Consider the following 20,543-nt stretch of genomic DNA (forward strand, 5'->3'; position numbering starts at 1 on the left):
TCTCTGCCCCTTTCTCTCCTGAGACTCCCTCAATGTACATGTTGATCCTTTTGATGGTGTCCCATAGTTCTCTTAGGTTCTGTTCGCTTTTCTTCAATTTTTCTGTTAGGCGTCAGTAACGTCCACTGTCTTCAAGTTCACTGATTCTTTCTTCTACCTGCTCAAATTGGCCTTTGAGCCACTCTTATGAATTCCTCATTTTAGTTGTAGTTTTCACAGCTCTGGATTTTGTTTCATTTTGTTTCTTTTTATTTCCATTTTGTTCACACATTTTCTTGGCTTTTTTCACATTTCCCTTTAGTTTTGTGAGCATTTTTAAGACAGTTTTGTTTTTTGTTTGTTTTAAATACAGTTGTTTTAAAGTCTTTGTTCAGTATCTCTGCCATCAGATTTTTCAGGGACAGATTCTGTGGATTTTTTTCTCTTTGAATGGGACATACTTTCTTTTTTATTTATTTATTTATTTATTTGACAGAGAGGGAGAGATCACAAGTAGGCAGAGCAGCAGGGAGAGACAGAGCGGGGAAAGCAGGCTTCCCGCCAAACAGAGAGCCTAATGCAGACCCTAAGATCATGCCCTGAGCTGAAAGCAAAGGCTTAACCAACTGAGCCACCCAGGTGCCCCACTTTCCTTTTCCTTTATCTGGCTTGTGATTTTTTTGCTGAACAGTGGACACTTAAATCTAATAATGTGATAACTGAAAATTAGATATTCCTCCTTCCCAAGGTTCCCTGGTTTTGTCTTTTATTTTTACGGTTGTAAGCTCTTTGCCAAGGATCAGACTGAGGTATAAACCTACATTTTTCTCAGGTCTTTTCTCCGCCTTCCTTTGCACATGCAGTTCCTAATTTCCCCTGTACATGCACTTGCTTTTGAATGCCGTTGTTTTTTGTCCTGAATTTCCTGAAAGGGGGAAAACACATGCACAACTGAAGGAAGGGGAAGGGCATTGGACCATTAAGTCTCCTGGCAGCCAGAGGGGGAGGGGCTTGCAACAATGACTGCCATGGTCAGAAGCAGCAGTGATCAGAGCTCAGATTCCCCCACAGCTGTAGCCTAGGGTTCTTCCCACCCACCACAGCTCCCATACGGTATGTGCAGCCTGCTCCAGAAACGCCTGCACACCTGCTGGGTGGCTGGGTGGGGGACAGGTAGTGCTACTGCGCTGAGCTGAAATTAATCAAAAGTAACCACAATGTACAGTCTGAGTCTCCTAGAACTTACAACCCTTTAGCAGACCTCAGTTTCAAAACAGTTCTATCACCAGTGTTATCTTAGTCGTAATATTTTGTGACTGACCCCACGAAAATTCTAGGTTATCAATAAAACCATGTAGTCAACAGTTTATAAAAATACAACTTTATTGTGTTTCAATGTTCCTGCATGATAGATACCCAGTCATATAAACTTAGTTTCCATGTTAAATATAAGTTAAGCAAATACACACACACAAAAAAAACTATAAACAAATCAGCAAAACTGCTGGAAAAATCCCTCCAAGCCATGAATCCTTATTAAAAGTGCACACTAGGATGATTAAACCATCTTAAATCACCACACTCTGAAAATTGTTACCTGCAGCCGAATCTAAATGTTTAAAGAAGCAATAAAGGGCAAAGTGACTTGGAATAAAACTATGGTTGGTTTCTAAACTTCACGTCCAGTGAGTCAGGCAAGTCAAATGGCTCCATCTGACATTTCAGCAAAGTATCATCTTTGTGTAAAAAGGATCAGGGGCCTGTCCGCAAGCCGCAGGGAAATGTCAAAGCAACCACAGGAGAGCATGGCCAAAAGACTTCGTAGTCACATGGTTCCAGAACATGAATACCAAAGATGAGGCAACATCTACTCCTCCCCAAGTCATTCCCAGTCAAAACCAGATCGTGCACACTCACAACTGTAGCAAGACGTACACACGTTCATATTACAAAACCTGGAAAAGTCTTGAATTTCAGAATAGAAAGGTTCAAACATGAACCTTGAGAGGTTTGCTACTGCGGCCAAAATACCCAGGTTGGGACTGGCCTGGCATGTTTTCCTGTAAATTTTGAGATCTAAATCCTTGAGAGCCTAAGATGCATGTTCTCCTCAGTCTTCCCTCACAGGGGTGCTCCAACACAGCTGACCCACTGTCCCACGTCTCCCACAGCCCTTTTCAGGGCAAGAGCAATTCAAACAGCTTCTGGAAGGGTGCCAAAAACTACACCAGGTCCAAATCCCACACAGAGGGCAAAGTCTGGCCCCAAAAGTTTCAACTGCACGCTAGGAAAGGGCTCCATGCCGGCAGTTCAGAGACAAAAGCAGTCTGTGATTGCCATAGAGACCTGTCCGTGAGCTCAGCGGCAAAAATGGCCACCAGCACTTCTCCAAAGGTGAACACGGGGTCAGATTCGCACAGTGGGGTCAATTACGAGGCTCTGAGGCTGTGGGGCTGCGGACTGTGGACATGAGGTGCGACTTGTAGGTTTTGCTCAGGCCCGTCATCCAGAACTTAAGCAGCTTGACGTTGTCTTCCTCAGACGCTCCAAGAATAGTCAGGAGCTTCTGCGTGTCCTCTTTGGGTCGACTGTCCACCTTGGTGAATTTGAAAAGGACCTTCACTTTGCTGAAAAAAACCAAAAACACAATGCTCAGACACCACAGCAAAATCACCACAGTTCAGGTCTCGAGGCCTGAGGGCTTCAAGACCAGCACGCGGAGTGGCTGCTCACAGCTGCGTGCCCAGTTCTAACCCTGCACCATCAGGCCGCTGCCTCAAAATGGGGGAAAAGCCCATTTTCTTTCAATTTATTTAAGGACTTTGTTGCTCCTCAGTTTCACTGTATTGCTGGAATCAGGACAATGTCTGACTGAACTGGAATAAAAATTACTAACGAAAATTTATTAAGGAAATAAAGTAACTAACTTTAATAGAAAAGAAACATCTGTTATCTGGCTTTCAGATTTTTTAAGATTTTATTTACTTGAGAGAGAGAAAGAGAGATGGAAATGGAGCATTGCGGGGGTGAGGGGGCGAGAAGGAGAGGGAGAAGCAGCTCCCCGCTGAGCAGGGAGCCCGACACAAGACTCGATCCCAGGACCCTGAGATCATGACCTGAGCCGAAGGCAGACGCCTAACCAACCGCAGCCACCCAGGTGCCCCTGGCTTTCAGATTTTTGAAGTTAATTAAGCAGCAAAAATAACTGCTTCTCTTAGAAGCAGGTGTCACAGGCAGCTCACACAGGAGCACCGTGAGGACTAGAAGTGCTGACCTCGCACAAAGTCACTCGGTGGCAAAGATGCTACTTGAACCCACGCTCTTAACCTCTACTCTACCCCATTTCTCAGGGAGGCCACAGTTTTTTCTGAAAACAGCTCCTGGTTCTTGCCAGCCGAACCCAACGGCTCCCCGCTGGCCAGCACCCCCGTGAGGAAGCGGCCTCCAGGGGCCAGCGTGGGTGTGCTTACTTCATCCACTCCTCCTTGAGGCAGACGAGGCACTGGTCCACCACGCCCACAGACAGGTTCTGGTTGGTCAAAGCGGCTTCCATCTTATTCAGGATGGTGGGGCCAACTGGGAACAAGGGTGGCTCGTCAGCATGGGGTTGCGAGAGGCGGCCTCAGCGCCTCGTCCCCACTCACCGTGCTGAAGGGCCGGCCGGCCTGGCGGCACCCACCTCGGTCCGCAGCTACGGGACTTCCACTGGTCACAACAAACTCGTACTTGCTGAGGGACTGGTCGCCCTCGCAGCCGGCCGGGTGGAGTCCGGACCGAGGGGCTGCGTGGGCCTCCACGACGACAGCGAACTCTGCAGCAACACACAGTGCAGGTGCTGGAGGCGCGCCTGTGCCCCGCAGGGACCTGCTTCCCGCTGCTGCCCCTCCCAAGGCGTCTCCCATCAAAGAGCGGAAGCCCAGCTCATGCGGGGCCGCTGAAAACATCTTGCAGTGTGTTTGTTAGCAGAGTAGGGTTAACTCTTGCCTCAGTTAATGGACTACATTCCGGTAACTAATTATACATCTGAACTCACTGAACGCCCAACAGTTAGGGTACGGATTAGGGTACGGGTTAGGCTACGGGTTAGGGTTAGGGTTAGGGTTAGGCTACGGGTTAGGGTTAGGGTTAGGGTTCCTAAGGGCGCTCCCAGTGTCAGTCCCATCTCATCACAGGGAGAGAGGCTGCTAAGTGCTTCCCTCACTGCCAATACTGCTTAAGAATTTCAAGCTCATCTTCTAAACCGGGAGCCTGTGTTCCCAGAAAAGGTGCTGGGTCTCCACGAGTCAGGACCCAGCCTCGGACACTGAACGGAATGGCAGCTTGGGACTGCTGAGCACCCAGCGCTCTGACAGTCAGCTTTCTGGCCAGCTCTCAATGTGCGCTCGCCGGGGTAGGCTGGGATTCACCCCCAGGCTGACTCCTGAACTCCTCAAACCGAAACAAAAGGATGCTCGTCAGATTCCTGGCTCTCACTGCTGAATGTCAAGGCTGAAGATGATTTAAGGCACATATAAGAAAACAGTTGCCTTCCGAATCCTGCTGTCATCACCGACTCAGCGTAACAACATGACAAACCTCTGACTCCCATCTGTGCTGTTCCCACTCCCGGGACTGTAACCTGCCTTCCACCGAGAACCACACCCAGCAGATAACCCTCACTCGGAGGCTGTTCTGTCCAATCCTCACCCGTTGTAAAGACAGAAAACAGAGGCCCAAAGACACTGGGAAAATTGGTCCACCTGCTTGAGCAGGCAGCGTCCTCAGGTCCATGGCTACGACGCAGTTCTACTTCTGAGCCCTGAGGTGCAGGGCTCGGTCCGACAGGAGAGGGACGTACCTGAGGACAGCACGTGGGCGGGGATCTGCACGTGAGGGCTGAGCCCCAGGAAGTTGCAGCGATAGGCCTCCTCGTACTGGTTGCTGTAAGGGATGACGCGGACACAGCCCACTGGCAGCATCGTCTAGAGAGGACACAGTGACACAGACCTGCACCAGCCAGAACGTCCCCTGCCCTAATCCATCACCCAGACCCCACATCCCCTCCGCAGCTCAGGCCAAAGCCTCTCTCCTCCCAGAAGGCATTCCCGGTCACTCGGCATGACTGGGGTGTCTCCCGCGTGGCCCCAACTCCTAACCCGGCAATCGTCATACGGGACTTCTGCTACCTCTTCTTTGTGGTGTTAATCTATTATTCTTTGACCTGAGATGTCGGTCTCTTCCCTCATCCCACAAAGAGATTATAAACTTTTTGAGGGATTCTGGCATATTCACCTTGTGCCCTCACAGGCCTAGGCAGATGTCAGGCATGAACGAGGTTTCTGAGGACATAGACGTCATCAGCCTGGCCTGGGCCTTGGCACCCACGACCCCTCTGAGGTGCAGACAGCATGGCAGACACGCACCCACCTGACTCATCAGGAATGTTCTGTGCACAGGGACGTGCGATGACCCAAAGCTGCTTTTCGGGCAGCTGTGGAACCATGCAATGGCTTCTTAGAGGGATCTGGGGGTGGGGGCAGGGGAGTTGTCACTCCGCCAAGGCACCACAGACTCCTTCCACTGGAAATAGGCACCACTGACGACTGCCACTTTCAACGGTGCAGAAAAAGCACGGATCTCAGATTCAGGCATGAACGTCTGGGCCGAGCCATCCCTGCATCCTAACATTCACACCCACCGTCAGGATTTTAAAAAAAGAAAACCAAAAAACCACCAGACAAACACTGTCCCACTACAAAACACTTACAAGAAAAGCTACTCTTACCCGAAGAACCTCAAAAGCTGACTGGACAAGGTCTGCGTCTCTGCTTTTCCAGATCACTTGATTCCCCATGAGAACATGCCAGGCCAACATGCGAAAAGACTGGGCACCCAGAACCTGAAAAACACAGTTCAGTGTGTTCTGCCCTGAATTTCCTTTTGTGCAACTGGTTATCTGTGTGTTCTCTTTACGGTGAAGGAAGATGGGTCACGAGAGGGAAGGGCCGGCTGACTTGCCCGTGGTCAGGAGCAGGCAGGCAGAGGTCTGGATGAGCCCCTGGCAGCCTGATCCCAAAGCCCTGGCACACTGTAAGATCCCAATTTTATCTTTAAAAACTCGAAGCAGAGAACATGTTAGTGATCTGTAACATTCACTTTCTCTCTCTCTCATTACTTTGCTAAATCATTTCCAAGTTAGGGACAAGCAGCACGGCGCTTCAGGACCCAGGACGGACATGGGCTCTCCCACAGAACCCCAGTACACACCACCACCACCAGAAATACCACACAAATGTGCCATCAACCCAGTATCCACAGCCCCAACTCTCTAACGCTGTCCTTGATCGCTGTTTTCTTTCATTCCAGGAGTCACCTGAGGACCAATGACTATTTCATTTATTCTGCTGTCTGTCCTGCTGGATGCTAGAACAGTCCCTCTCTCCACCTGACTTTTTGTAACTTCTCTGACACTGCAGTTTTTGGAAAGTTCAGTCATGGCTTTTAAAAAAAAAAAAATAAGGACGCTACAAATATATTTTGCAAAACTGCTATAGTTTCGAAACACTCCCACCTCCCATGGGATTGAAGATTCCTTCTAACTTTAATCCACGTAAGCAACGGACAAGGATGAGCTTAGCCAAATACATGATTTTGGTGGGTCAATGTTCCTCATTCAGAAGGCCCACAGAGCAACTGCCGTTGAATCAGTCTTTACCCCGTTTTTCAAAAAGAAAATAACTATCTTTTGTTAAAACTCCTGCTCATTGTAAAAACAGTCACAGAGAAACAGGAGAAGGGGCTGCCCTTGTCATCTTTCTTCCCATGTGACCAAACATAACCATGGCCAACACCACTCCGTGAGACTCGCGTCTCCAGCCCGCGTGTATATAAACACGCGTACCAGCCTGCAAGATGTAGTGGAGGCTTTCCTCTCTGTACTCAAGGACACGCCACTGTTTGGGTGCAATTCCTACGGCTGGACATCAGATTCTCCCCAGTGTTCTGTGCGAAGGGCCAGCGTTTCCAGTCTGCTAAGCGTCCAGTGCAGCATGCAAGGCAACAGTGCTCTGGGCAGCGCTTCCTTTAAAAGGTTCCGGCGTGACAAGATCAGAGGAAGGACCACGAGAAGCCAACCACGCGGGCCTTCTGTAAAACAGACGCCTACGTCATCACTAGAAGGGGAGCACTGTGCCTGTGGCCAAGGCAACCCAGACGGCCCCAGCTGTCTCTGGCCAGCCACTGAGGGTTTCTGGTATTCCTAACCAGTCAGTCCCCGCTGGGTCTGAACGTCATGGGCCTGAAGGACAAAGTGTGCTGGATGAGAAGGTGGGGACTGGGCTCTGCCCCAGAGTTTCTGAGGGCAGGTCCACCCCTCGGTCACCTACCTGCCTCATGTGCCGAAGGGACTTGAAGACGGACAACTTCCGGGGCTGCCAGTTTCCACAGTCTGAGAGCAAGGACGAATCTGTCGGGCACTTGGCCAGTTCCCGCCCTTCTGCGCCCTCTGACAGGACAGGGGCTTTCTCCTCCTCTTCAGCCTCAGAGTTGTCCCAGCTTTCGGATTCCTCTTCCAAGTCTGCAAGACAGACCGCAAGGACGTTTACAAAACACCAGTCCTTGGATGTGACAGTGTCGTGGTGCCCACCTTAGCCCTCCTGATTGCCGGTTCGGGTCAGCTACCTAGACCACTTGTCTTCAGAGCCCTGGGGGTGCGGGGAGGGTTAGTCTGTTTATTTACTTAGCCCAGAGCCTTACACTGCACTGTGAAGCCGGCACCCATAAGACTACGAGCTGTTCAGGACCGCGGGATAATTCAAAGCAATGACAAGAACGAGCCTAGCTCGGTCACTGCACACTTCCTCCCTCAGGCGCTATTCTGAAGGCTTCCACACATTTCATTTCATCCTTTCAACGGTCCCGAGGTCAGTACTATTCTCCCCATTTTACAGATAAAGAAATATTTCTCATTCTCATGAATCTCTGTGGCAACCACCACAAATAAGGACATCTCTCCACGATCCCAATAAGATCCACAAGGAGGAGGCCTTGTCTGGTCACACAGGATGCATGAGAGCAGCAGAGTCAAGATCTGAAGGCAGGGCTGTCCAAATCCAAAGTGTGCTTCAACTAAAATACAGTCCAACACATGACAGAGAGCCCTGCGTGCCTGCCCGTCTATCCTGCCCAGAAGCTCCCACCAACTGACTATCCGCGCCATCTTCACTAGCCTAGAAACTGGAAATCACAATAAATGGTTCTAGGCCCTGCTGATCCGCGAGGGCGTGAAGGTACATTGCAAAGGTTTTGTCTTTCGGAGCGTACTCTGCCCTCGCTGAAACTACTCCGTTTCTCCCCCTCAGGAAAGCATGCTGAATCCGAGTGCACGTAAAGTCACCTGACTGCAGGAATAACCTGGAAACAGTTCCAATTCATTAAGAAGGCCAATTATTTGCAACCCTTAGCACGTCAAGTATTATTAGTAACACACTACACACAACGCACATTGCAAATCTGGTTTACCCAACCCCAAAGCTGAGGCTGCTGACCCAGATCACCAAGAATCAAATCATCTCCGAAGGAGGACCACAGCCAGGGCTGAGACCAGAGGTTCCTGGGCCGGTGCACAACAAAGCAGAAACCCCTGCGCAGTTACTTAAAACACACAGGATCCTGAACCCTGGACACGGAGCTCTGATCAAAAACCTGGGGAGCAGTACCCAGACATTGGTGAGGCTTGGGAACCACCCATGATGGAAACCCTAGGGGTCTACCCAAAGCACAACACTTTATTGTTCAAGTGTCTAGAGAGGGCAAGAACCTGGGGATCCTAAAACATCAACCCATCTTCTCCACAGCCTAGCGGCCCTAAATAGCAGACCTTCCTGGGTTGCCCAGGGTGGTAGATTCCTTCACGTGACTGTCAAGGAAAAGGACCCAGGAAACCACAGTAAAAACACTAAGGCTAAAGGGCGAGCGCTTGCAGACTCTCCCCCTGGGTTACTGATCCTAAGGTCCCCGTCACCAGGGTGGAGAGCCGGGTGGCTACGAGACGGCCCCCGACAGCCTCCGCTGGCAGAGACGTGTAGCACCAGCACTCCCGGCTCACCTGCAAGCTTCTCCATCTGGACCAAGGTGTCCTCGGTGGGCGCGCCCTCCAGGAGCTTCTCAGTCAGCCGGCTGCCGCACGCCTTCAGGAGCCTGCAGAACAGAGCACCACCTGTGATGCCTTCTTGCCAAAAGAAAATGGAACCTGAAGCCTGTCACACCTTTTGATCGCACTCCTCGTTCACAGAAAATATGGGCACAAAAGATCAGGTTGCACATGCCACAAACACAGAATTGGCCAAATCCAGAAGGACAATTCTACACGACAAAGGACTCCGGTCCTCCAACGAAAGCCCTGGGGAAACTCGTGGCAAAGGCAGCAGAGAAACCGCTCCAGACTAAGTACACAAGGTGCGCGCTGTGCACTGGTGACCCGATCCCACCTGAACACTCAATCCTGAGGCGAAACAGGAAAACCAAATATGGATCGGGCTGGATGATGCGAAGGAATTTGTCAATTTTGTCGGATACGGTTTTACATCTGAAATGCTGCAACTAAGATTTGCTTTAAAAAATATTTCCAGGGGCGCCTGGGTGGCTCAGTGGATTAAGCCGCTGCCTTCAGCTCAAGTCATGATCTCAGGGTCCTGGGATCGAGCCCCACGTCGGGCTCTCTGCTCCGCAGGGAGCCTGCTTCCTCCTCTCTCTCTGCCTGCCTCTCTGCCTATTTGTGATCTCTCTCTGTCAAATAAATAAATAAAATCTTAAAAAAAAAAAAATTTCCAAAAAAAGGGTACAGAAAAAGCAGTGAAATGCTGGCAACCAGTATAGCTAGATGATGAAGGTATGCAGCGCATTATATTATTTCTTCTATTTTGGGTCTGAAAATCTCTCCAGATGATTTTATGTCAGCATGCAGGTCCTCAGGAGCTACCCTCAAAGACCTCCGTTTGAGGCACCTCCTCTGCACCTGGAACCAAAACAGACGACGAGGCCCCAGATGTCGAGCCACGGCTGCATGAGGAGGAGAACCTGAGGGTGTCTCTGGGAGAGGCACATCTTGCACTGGAAGGAAGAGAAACAACCTGAGGCGAGGAAAGACTGTGGTGACTGTCGGAAGACAGAAACAATCCCTTCCTCCTGACTGGGCAGGTCTGAGCGCCACAGCACACTCCCAACGGCCTGGGCTAGAAAGGCCCTAGCAACCGGCACCGAGCTGCCAGGGGACTGCAAACCTTGGACCACTGCAGCCCCGAATGACAAACCCCTGATAAGCTCAGCCAGAACCATCCAGGCCAGTCACTCCCAAATCCTTGACCCACAACGCTGTGTGACAGAAAAATTTGTTGTTGGAGACAAGAAAGGGAGATCATTGCTCTCGGTGCGAAAGCATCATCTTAAACACGCGCGGAAGGGAGTGCCCTCTAAATCCGTTTTCCACGTGCCCGGGAGAAGATGCCCAGAGGAAAAGGAGGACGCAGGTCAGTGCCTGCCGGCAGGTACACATCACAGAGGCACCCGGGAAACTCAGCCCACAACAGCTTCCCCAGATTCGTGCAGCATCCAACCAATGACGGCTCTCATTCTGACGGTCGCTGAAAGACTGCAAATCTCGTTACCAAGCAAAGGAGGTGTGAAGGCATGCCCACAAGTTGTCGTCGCTTGTCAGGGATGTCAGCGAACGGGCCGCGTTGCCGTTGCGTTGGTGCAGGAAGGGCGTGAAGGCCGTGTTCATCCTCTGGGCGCGCTGTGGGCAGCCAAACTGCTCCGCCTCAAACACCTGAAATGCAAAGGGAAGCGGCGGTCTTTGAACCGAACAAAGACGCGAGCAGCGCGGAGCCGCTCATTCCCAGCCAACTTCCTGGCTCCTGCTCCGGAAGACTCTGTCCCGTTCTGCTGTCCTGATGCGGGGCACAGAAAGCGCCAGCGGTCTCCTCCTTCCAAACAGAATGGTTTCTGCCTCACAGCTTGATTACAAGACACCGATTTCTCCGGCCCCCTATTCCACAACCAGCCAACGCACCAGGCACCTGCCGGGTACTTAGGGGGCACACATGCTTGCGTGGTCACTACCGTTGTTCTCCACAGGCTTCCAGTCTCCCCCGGTCCCGGCACATGGAGGCTTTCACTGCAAGACCTTGTGGGGGGCACACGTGCCCCGTCCTACCACTGAGGCGAGAGAGAAACGAGGCCCTCCAGCTCCATCTGAGCCCTGTCGCGGGGAAACCCGCAACTTTCCAGCATGGCTGCCGCCCCACCTGCTGGGCTGACCACAACGAGCAGGTCTCCCAGTCCCTGCAATGGACCAGAATACGACCGACCACAACAAACTGTGTGCGGCGCCAGGTGGCTCAGTCAGTGGAGCCTGAGGCTCTTGATTTTGGCTCAGGTCATGATCTCGGGGTTGTGGGATCGAGCCCCGTCAGACCCCTAGCTGGGGACGGAGGCGGCTTGGGCTTCTCTCCCCCTGCTCCCACCCTGCTCTGTCTCTCAAAACAACTACAACGAAACAAAAAAAATAAACAAAAATACCCAAATAAAACAAAACGAACAAAAAACCCCCCGAACCGTGTGGTTTTAGCCCACTGAGGCCTGGAGGCTGTTTGTCATCACGGCACAACCTGGCCCGTTCCGAGAGGCGCGAAGCCACAGCTGGAGGCCCACGCTGGCCACGGGTCTACAGCACGGCTCGTGCACAGGCTTTCAAACGAAGGTCAGAGGAAGCCAAGACGCCAGGGAGGAAGCAGGATATGTGAGCACAACAAAGAAGCCAGAGCCGAACAAGAACGGGGACAACGGCGGACTCGAGAGCGCCCGGGGAAGCAGGCAGGACTGACTGCCGCAGCCCGACTCTGAAGCCGGAAGACCACAATTCAGACAGAGCCACAGCCGCCAGACCCGGAGACCGCGAAACCAGCCGCGCTCTGAGCCCGTCAGTGCCAGGCTCGTCCCCCACTGCCACCCTCGCTCCCTCCACGTGGGGTCACCTTGAGCGCCTTGCCCTGCAGTTCATCAATGATCCCTCGGATCTTCCCAAGCAGGAAGGGCCAGGAGTTGATGAGGTAAATCCGGTCCATCATGATGGCGATGATGCTGTACCAGCGCTGGAAGCCCCTGGCCAAGCTGTCCTTGATGAAGAAGGTGTGGCTGAACACGAAACCATGCTGCTCGTCCCCAAAGAAGATGGGGCCTTCCCGGCCAGGGCAGACCTGCCAAAATCAACAGCCATTGCAGGACACAGGCCTGTGCCTGCTCGAGCGACACAACCCCGCCTTCTCTAACTTAGCTTTCTGCACTAAGTAACTAGCATTAATTATGCAAGAGCCGGAGAGGTGGGGCAAGACAGGAAACTGCATTCCTCTGTTCCTGGGATCACACTTTCTAAAGATAACATTTACTACCATGGATTGCAAGGGCCAGCCAAGTAGGTTCATGACTTTTTTCTACCTTGAGCCATGAAAAGCTCCTGTTCAAATATTGTATCTATTCCGGACTCCCAATCTGCCAACATCACTCATTCAGGATACAATGGAGAAGATCAGAGCAGTCACTGTAGCCCATACAGTAAAATTTGCATACTTTACTCACATTCACTCTTCACACACAATTCACACAATTATCTGCTTCCAACAGATTAGCAGCAGGAAACCAGAGGGAACCAGCTGAAGACAGGCACCCTGCCGCCATAGTTAGAACTGAGAGGAGGGCTCAGCGTGTCCCATCAGGTGAGTATGGAGAAGGGAAGATTTGTAATTGAATCATGAATTCTTCTGGACAGATAAACACAGAAACGCTAAGGGGCACCTGGGTGGCACAGTCGGCTGAGCCTCTAACTCTTGGTTTCAGCGAAGGTCGTGATCTCAGGGTTGTGAGATCGAGCCCTGCGTCGGGCTTGGTGTCTAGCAGAGTCTGCTTGCGATGCTCTCCCGTCTCCCTCAGTCATGCGCGCACACACACACACTCTCTCTCTTTCTAAAATAAATAAATCAGGGACGCCTGGCTGGCTCAGTGGGTTAAAGCCTCTGCCTTCGGCTCAGGTCATGATCCCAGCATCCTGGGATCGAGTCCCACATCCGGCTCCGTGCTTGGCGGGGAGCCTGCTTCTCTCTCTGTCTCTGCCTGCCACTCTGTCTGCCTGTGCTAACTCTCGCTCTCTCTGACAAATAAAATCTTTTAAAAAAAATTAAAAAATAAAATAAATAAATCAATCTAAAAAACCAAAAAATCAAAAACTATAAAAGCTAAGACTCGAACTCAACAATAGGGCCCAGGTAGTTTAGGAACAAACTGATTCACCCTCCAGGAGGTGTACATGGTGACCCACTGAAGCATATGATGATGATGGAAACAATAACCACATAACCTAGAAACAGTTATCGTCTTAGAAATATTCTCATCAAGGATTGAGATAACGAGGGCCACCTGGGTGGCTCAGTTGGTTGGGCAGCTGCCTTCGGCTCAGGTCACAATCCCAGGGACCTGGAATCGAGTCCCACATCGGGCTCCTTGCTCAGCAGAGAGCCTGCTTCTCCCTCTGCCTCTGCCTGCCACCGTGTCTGCCTGTGCTCACTCGCTCTCTCTCCCCCTCTCTCTGTGACAAATAAATGAAATCTTTGGGAGAAAAAAAAAAGAACTGAGATAACGAAAGTCTGGGGCTGGAATAAGCTAGCAACCATTCAGAACACGGAAGTCTAGCCCTACTTATTCGGGAGTTCGAGAGAACTGGGGCTGCTCCCTACTCACTGATCACCCCGTCCTCTTCGTGAAGGACTGACCTCTGCCTTCCTTCCTGTAACTGGTACTGAACTCGTTCAGGGCGTCTGGGAGTGTGTGTGATATTCCCACAGAGCTCCCTCCAGGGTCACGGTGCTCACCTCACAGCTCAGGCTCCGCACGCAGGCCTGGCGGACAATGCTGAAGAGCTGGGGGTGGTCGGGGTGCTGGTGACTGACGTATTTAATCGCGGTCTCTCTATCATGGCTGATGTACCCAGGATGTCCGGCAGCAAGGGACCGGCAGCCCTGCCACCGAGAAGGAGAAGAAAACCAATTAGTCAAGAAGCAGGAAACAAACTTTCTTACGCACACCTGAACAAAAAAACCCAATCTACTTTCACATAAAAATAACTGCCTTCTAGAGTCACGCTTCTCAAGATTTCAATGTTTCCCGAATAGGAAAACCGAACACCGATCACAAAGACCGTCAATGTATGGGTATGAGATGTCGGAGTAAGAGGAAGAGACCGGATCTCCTGGGCACTTACGTAGCAGCTGTTACGAAGGGCTCTGCATATACCGTCTCGTTTAATCCACAGGGCAACCCTATGTGATAATTACAGCGAGAAGCCTCCCTTTCCAGAAGGCAAAGCTGAGGACTAGGGTTGCACAGTGGTTCACACAGGGAGAGTGCTAGCCTCTGTCCCTGGTCCTGACACAACCACTTCGCAGGGGCCTCAGGAGGCTGCCCGAATTCCCTGGGATGTGGCACCCTGAGAACACAAACTCAGAGCCTGTGCTAGGGAGTGGACTGGACTGGTGGCCCTGTCTGCTGCCCCCCCGGAAGCCACCACACTTGGCACCGAGGCCACGCATCCCAGAGAGCGCACAAGATGGGGCGAGGCCAAGCCCTCCCTGTGAGATGCGGGACCCTTCCTGTGGCAATGCCAGCTCAAGGACTCTCTCCATCCAGCACTCTTTCCTTCCTTCCTCTCCTGCAGAGATGTCAGACTGGCTCGAAGCCGCAAGGCTCTCCCCACCTTCTACTGCCTCACGGGTGTGTCCAGCAATAGAGAGAGCAATCTGGCGCATGCGGTCCGCTTCTCAGTGCAGCCGAACTACAGCGGCTAGACTCCTGTCCGGCCTGCGGGGGCAGGGCTAACACCATTCCTGATTTCAGAGCCCGACCCAGGTCTGTCACACAAAGCCCCAGCCTGCTGAGGGAACTTCAACTTCATTCCCTAGCGCTCACACAATGACACCGAAAGCAACAGCCAGGCCCCCACAAGGAGGACGCTTTCCAAGACCCTGGACTGAGGGAAGCGGAACCGAGCACGGGCCAGTGTGCAGACGGGAGCGCGCAGAGGGAAGGGCCGGAAAGCAAACGGCAACCGTCAACTGTGTCAACTGCCGGCACAGGACAGGAGGAAAAAGCTAAAGCTGGGATCACGGGAAAGAACCACAGGGACACAGAGAGAAGTGATCCCATTCCACAGGGCCCACGAAGAATGGTCTGCACACATCACAGGAAGCGCACACCTTTCTGTGAGGTCATGTCCACGGTTAGGTTCCACACGGTCTCCTGCCCACCCTCCAGGTCAAATTCACAACATCAGCATGAACCCCAGTGAAGAAAGAAACGTCTCCAACACCCCGAGGGGCACTTGCCTCGCACATGTCTGACTTTTTGGGTCCTGGGCTGCTGGACTCTGCGCTGGCCCCTTCCGCAGGACTGTGAGCGCGGATCCGACTGCTCATCTGAATGCCGCCTTCCTCCTCCTCGGCCTGCTCGCCCTGGCCAGGGCTGTCCCCATTCCCAGCCCCCTGAGGAAGCGGGGCATGCAGAACTTCAGTGCAAAAGAGAGTGCGGGGGCCGTGGAGTTCACAGAAGTGACAGAGAGCGACAATGGCATTCATGGTGTCCTGGAGACAGCAGGAGGCCTGCGTGGGGGAGGAGAGGAAACACCATCAGCCGGCCAGCCTCTGTTCACACCACAAAACGCACCCGCTGCTCTGGAGCACAGGGACTGGGCAGGTGTCATCAGCAGGCTTCCCGGCCAGCAAGGCAGGTCACCCGGCCACCCGGCCTCAGCAGACAGAACACGGTGCCTGCCTACCAGGGGCTGCAGCGGAGGAGGGAGCGTATGATCGAGGATCACACAGAAAACCCTTCAGTTAGAGCGGCGACAGGGCTAGGAGGTGGCCAGCCCAGAGAAGAACACAAGGATGCAGGCCAATGCGGCAAATACGACACAGATCAAGGGCGTCTGGAGAGACTTTTTATTCTATCAACAGCTGCTGTGCTGGGTGATAGGGGACTGCCCTCATGGCGTTTACCTTCTAGGAGGGGAGGGACACGTGACAAACTGCGTGCTCTCCTGCGGAGACAGCTTTGGGAAGACGTGTGGCTGGTGGGGGCGGGGAGGCTCACTGGAGGAGGTGGGGTGTGATTTTGGACGCAGGGGCTCTCGGAGAGCTGAAGGGAGGAAGGGAGCCGTGCATGTCAAGGGGTGTCTACAGCTGGGGGACGCGGGCAGAAGACTAGAAGGAGGTGGACGTTAGGGACCCTTCTAGGCCACAGTGAACATTGATTTTCTTCAGACTGGAGAGTCTCTGACAGGTTCTGATGAAAAATATGATAAATGTGAGTACTGGACAGTGGCCAGGATTCAACCCTTCTCTTTTGGGGACCCTCTCCCCCATTATGGAGCCAAAGAAGACATCTTCTGTCCTCATCCCCCCACATGGGTGTGACCAAGGCTTGGCAGTCAGACACACCTGCCCAGAAACCCGAACCCAGTGCTCCCATGTTGGGGAGCGAGTCGCAGGTGACGGCATCCTCAAAACCCCACGTGGTCTGTCCGTCACCGCATCCTCCCAGCAGACTCCCTTCTCCAGCCTGCTCGCTAACTCTGCCGCCCACCGGCATCTTGCAGACCACCTCTCAGCTGACACGACCACCGCTACTCCCGTCTGTGTTCCTGAGGAAGGGGTTGGAGCTCGAGTGGCCACGGCAACAGCAGAGGCCAACACAAAAGAGACAACTCAAGACAAAGTCAGCTGGGCTGATGTGAGTCAGGCAGGTGGATCAGAGGGGGACTTGCGGGTGCCTGGCACGCAGGGAGAGCTGGGGCGCAAGAGACTCCTAGAGAGAGGTGGGCAGTGGACAGCGTTTGAGAGGCAGCAGGACATTTAGTGGAAAATCCCGAGAGTTCCATGGAGATTCTGGACCACAGAAGCAGAGAGGGCTGGCGGAGGACAAAGGTCCAGGACACTCCACAGACCTGCCTGACTCACCATCTCACCACTCACTCCTTCCTCGCACGTCCCTGTTGATGGGCCTCCCAAACCAGCTCCCCAGAACAGCTGCCCACTTGCACCGCATCACTCTCTCCCCTCCTCCGCTTTATTTTAGTTCTCCTGGAAGCTGTATTGTTCGTGCTTCCCCTGCATGAACCTTCCCTAAGGTGGGGGTGGGGGTCTAGTTCCTGACACACAAACCGGGGGTGTGCACTGGAGATGAGTGGGTTTAGGAGCTGCCCACGGAGAGAGGACAGTTGCTGCCACAGAAAGCAGAGAGGTCCTCAAAGATACCTACGGGCAGGACAGCTTCAAGAGCAGAAGCATGGGAACACCGGATTCTGAGCCCCTAGCGTCGTGAGACCCAAATAAGGCAGAGTCACTTGTTTTTTTTTAAGATTTTATCAAACAGACAAATTTAAACAGGGGTTCCACCAGGCTCACTCTGGTGAGATCAAGGAAAATGATGGTTTAAGCATGTGCCGTGGAAGAGGAGCGAGGCAACCAACTTGCTCTCTGGAGCAAGAATCCCAGAGGAACAAGTTTTGAGACCCAAAGGCAGAGGCATTAACCCCGGAGAGAGGCCACGTCTTCCCTTCAGAGGCATAAACGGGAAACAAGGTTCCCTCCGGCAAGACGAAGGGCGCACCCCGTTTACCGTAGAGCACCCACACGAGCCTCTACGCCCAGCAAAATTACGTGTGTCCCGGCCCGCCTAGACGAGAGCACGCGAGGCCAATCCAAATGAGTCGCGCAGGGCAGCAGCGGCCACACTGCAGCTCCAAGGCCTGACGTTTTCCAGGTAAGAGGGAGAAAACGAGCAGATTCTAGAGCAACGCACTCAGCAGCTTACGTGACGAGCCGCCATCAGGCAGCTTACTGCCAACTTAAAATCAGACCCGGAGTGGGGTTCCTGACGCTCTAACGGCTTAGCGGGTTCTTGCCTTCTGCGCACTGACGGCAAACTGGCAGTGCGGCCGAACCCGGAGCTGAACTTCTGCACCCGACGGCGTTCTTTCATGAAGGACTTCTCAAACACGTCTCCGTCTTTTAAAGATACACAACATTTACAACGCTGGGTCCTCATCCTTCCTACTTCAGGTGACAAGGGACTGCCTTGCGGCACCCACAGCATCATGCCACGTTAACCCTTCAGACCTTGGGCCTGCAAGTCTCCCTCCTCCGGGAACGGGATGGACAGACCAGAGGTCGCTAAGCCACCTCCCGGCATCCACGTCAACATGGCAGACTTTCCTGAATAGTTTTTTGTTGTTTGGGTTTTTTTTAAAGAAAAGCGGTTCCAGTCAGGAGCACCACAGCCCCAGACCGCGAGTGGGAGACAAGAAGGCACCACTTAACTCCAAAATCACCAGAAAAGAGCCTGTCTCCAGCCTTTATGTGCCCGATGACGTCAAGCCTCTGTCATCCTGACAAGGACCGTTAAGCTGAGAAACAGGCCACCCCGCACCTGTCAGGGCGGTCGGAATTCTGAGCACAGGCGGCCGTTCTCTGCCCACCCCCACTTCCAGTCTGTACCAGACGTCACCGAAGACAATAAACTGGCCTGCGTATGCCCCCAGGTCCCCGTCCCTGTGAGCAGCTTTCTGGAACCCGCAGCAGCAGCAGCGGCGGCCTCATCCCCTCAACCGCACACGCCAAGCAAGACCCAAAGACCTCAAGGGGGTGCGGCCCTCTCCCTGGTGCGGCCGGCGGGTTGTTTCCGCCGCTTGCTGCGCGGTCCTCGGTGGGCCCTGGAAGCTCAGAGCACCTGCCAGTAAGCAGAGCATCCGGCAGCTCTTAGCCAGCAACAGCCCCACGACGCCGGCTGCTTCTCTGCCTCGACGTCTTCAGGGCAGTCGCACGAGCTCAGCCGCCCACCGCAGCAAGGCCAAGGTAAACCGTCGCACAGGGGTGACTTCCGGCCCAAACCCACTCGCACCGCGGCCCCACGTCCACCAGCTTCACCTGGATTCCTGTTCAAGTCCCGCTGACACGCCAAGGGCAAACACGGTCACGTGCCACTATTGCTCAGTCTCGCAGCGGTGACAACCCAGCACGTCGCGGGCTGTGCCAGGGAGCCCCTGCCGCCACCCCGGCTGGGCACCTCGGGCGATGCCGGGGGTCCACAGGCTGCGGGGCAGCACCTCCTTCTAGGAGACGCCTCCCTCCTGCTTCTCTGCCTCCAGCGGCCGCTGCGGGTCTCCCGAAGCTCGATGCACCGTGCGCGGCCTCAGGGTAAAGCTTTCCTCCAGGTGACTGGGCTGCGGCCCACGAGACCCGCAGACTGAGAGACGCGGCCTCCTCCCGCCCGCGAGCGCGCCGGCCCCGGACGCCAGCCTGCAGGAGCGGAGCGGCGCAGCCTCGGCCCCAAACCAGAGGCAAGGCCAGCCCTGCGCGGGGCGACCGCGGGTGCCGTCAGCAGAGGGGAGCGGCTCAACGACGCCGACGGGGTCTGCGCCCAGGTCCCGGTCCTCGCCCCTTTAGCGTCCGTGGACCCGCCCCCGCCCCAATCTCTAACCCAACGCCGCACACCAGCTCGAAGCGCGGCGGTGCCCCAAGCGACCCCCACGGCTGCTTCTCCAAGGCCCGCAGGCCCGACCGTTCCCCTTCCTCGCCCGCAGCGACTCCCGCCCGCCGCCGCGCCGCGTCCGTTCCTAAACCTCCTCCCGGAAGCCAGGCTCTCCTCAGCCTCCGCGGGGCCGCTCCCAGCGCGGGCTCGAACCACCCGGACAAGCCGGGGGCCGCTCCGGGGACTCGCTCCCGCACCGCACTAACGGCCGCGGCCGCGCGGAGCCCACTGCCGCCTGCGGGCGCGCTCAGAGCCCGGCTCGGGCCGCGGCGCACCTGACGGCTCCGCCTCACAGGACCCGCCGCGAGTGCCCTCCTCGCGCCCGTCGTTCCCCGGGCGCCCCGCGCCGCCGGGACGCCAGCCTGGCCTCGCGAGCCCCCGCAGCCCCCGTCCGCCCGGGAAGCCGCGGCTGCGGCCCGGCCGCCTCACTCACCCGGGACCGCGTCGGCGCTGAGCCCGAGGCGCGTGACTCGGCCGGGACGTACCATCCGCCCACCCCACGGGGGGCTCGCGTGGGGGCCGAGCGCGCCTCTGCCCCGCAAAGCGAGGCGAGGCCTTGTCCAGCCCGCACACCTAAGAAGACCGCGAGAGCCCGACAGCTCCGAACTCTGGCGGGGAACCCGAAGCGGCTGCCCGACCTCGGCCTCGGCCGCCGCCCGATTTCCGCGCCTCCCCCCGCGGAGAAGTGCGGAATGGTTCCAGCCGCACCGGCCGGGCTAGTGGAGGAAACCATTTCAAGGCGGGCGGGGGGGAAATACTTAAAATAAAAAACATTTAAAAAAGAAATTCGAGGGAAAATGTAGCCGGCGTAGTACACGCGGTCCACATGGAATAATAGAGAAAGAAACATAACGTCTCGACTTTATGAAGAGCGGGGCAACGGCTTGTGGTGTCACCTTTGGCTTTCATTAAATTGCCGATGAAACCCGTCTTCTGTGGGGCGTGCGGGCAGGTGG

At 54.4% G+C, this 20,543-nt stretch overlaps 1 protein-coding gene across 4 annotated transcripts; it reads right to left on the minus strand.

Annotated features, from left to right (window-relative positions):
* Positions 1 to 1,339: 1,339 nt before the first annotated feature.
* Positions 1,340 to 20,266, minus strand: FLCN (folliculin). Of its 4 annotated transcripts, none has more exons than XM_045984892.1 (12): positions 20,021 to 20,266; positions 15,387 to 15,659; positions 13,878 to 14,024; positions 11,991 to 12,212; positions 10,623 to 10,783; positions 9,065 to 9,156; positions 7,344 to 7,534; positions 5,744 to 5,857; positions 4,817 to 4,940; positions 3,659 to 3,790; positions 3,450 to 3,555; positions 1,340 to 2,606 (listed from the first exon to the last, which is right to left on the minus strand). In XM_045984892.1, the coding sequence occupies exons 2-12, from the start codon at positions 15,633 to 15,635 to the stop codon at positions 2,405 to 2,407; spliced, it is 1,740 nt and encodes a 579-aa protein (XP_045840848.1). In that variant the 5' UTR covers positions 15,636 to 15,659; positions 20,021 to 20,266; the 3' UTR covers positions 1,340 to 2,404. The 4 variants fall into 4 exon arrangements, with proteins under 4 accessions (XP_045840848.1, XP_045840849.1, XP_045840847.1 ...); XM_045984893.1 differs by lacking the exon at positions 20,021 to 20,266 and adding an exon at positions 18,984 to 20,001; XM_045984891.1 differs by lacking the exon at positions 20,021 to 20,266 and adding an exon at positions 19,863 to 19,997.
* Between the last annotated feature and the right edge of the window lie 277 nt (positions 20,267 to 20,543).

The sequence above is a fragment of the Meles meles genome, chromosome 18 (assembly GCF_922984935.1).
Source record: "Meles meles chromosome 18, mMelMel3.1 paternal haplotype, whole genome shotgun sequence".
In the NCBI taxonomy this organism is placed as follows: Eukaryota; Metazoa; Chordata; class Mammalia; order Carnivora; family Mustelidae; genus Meles; species Meles meles.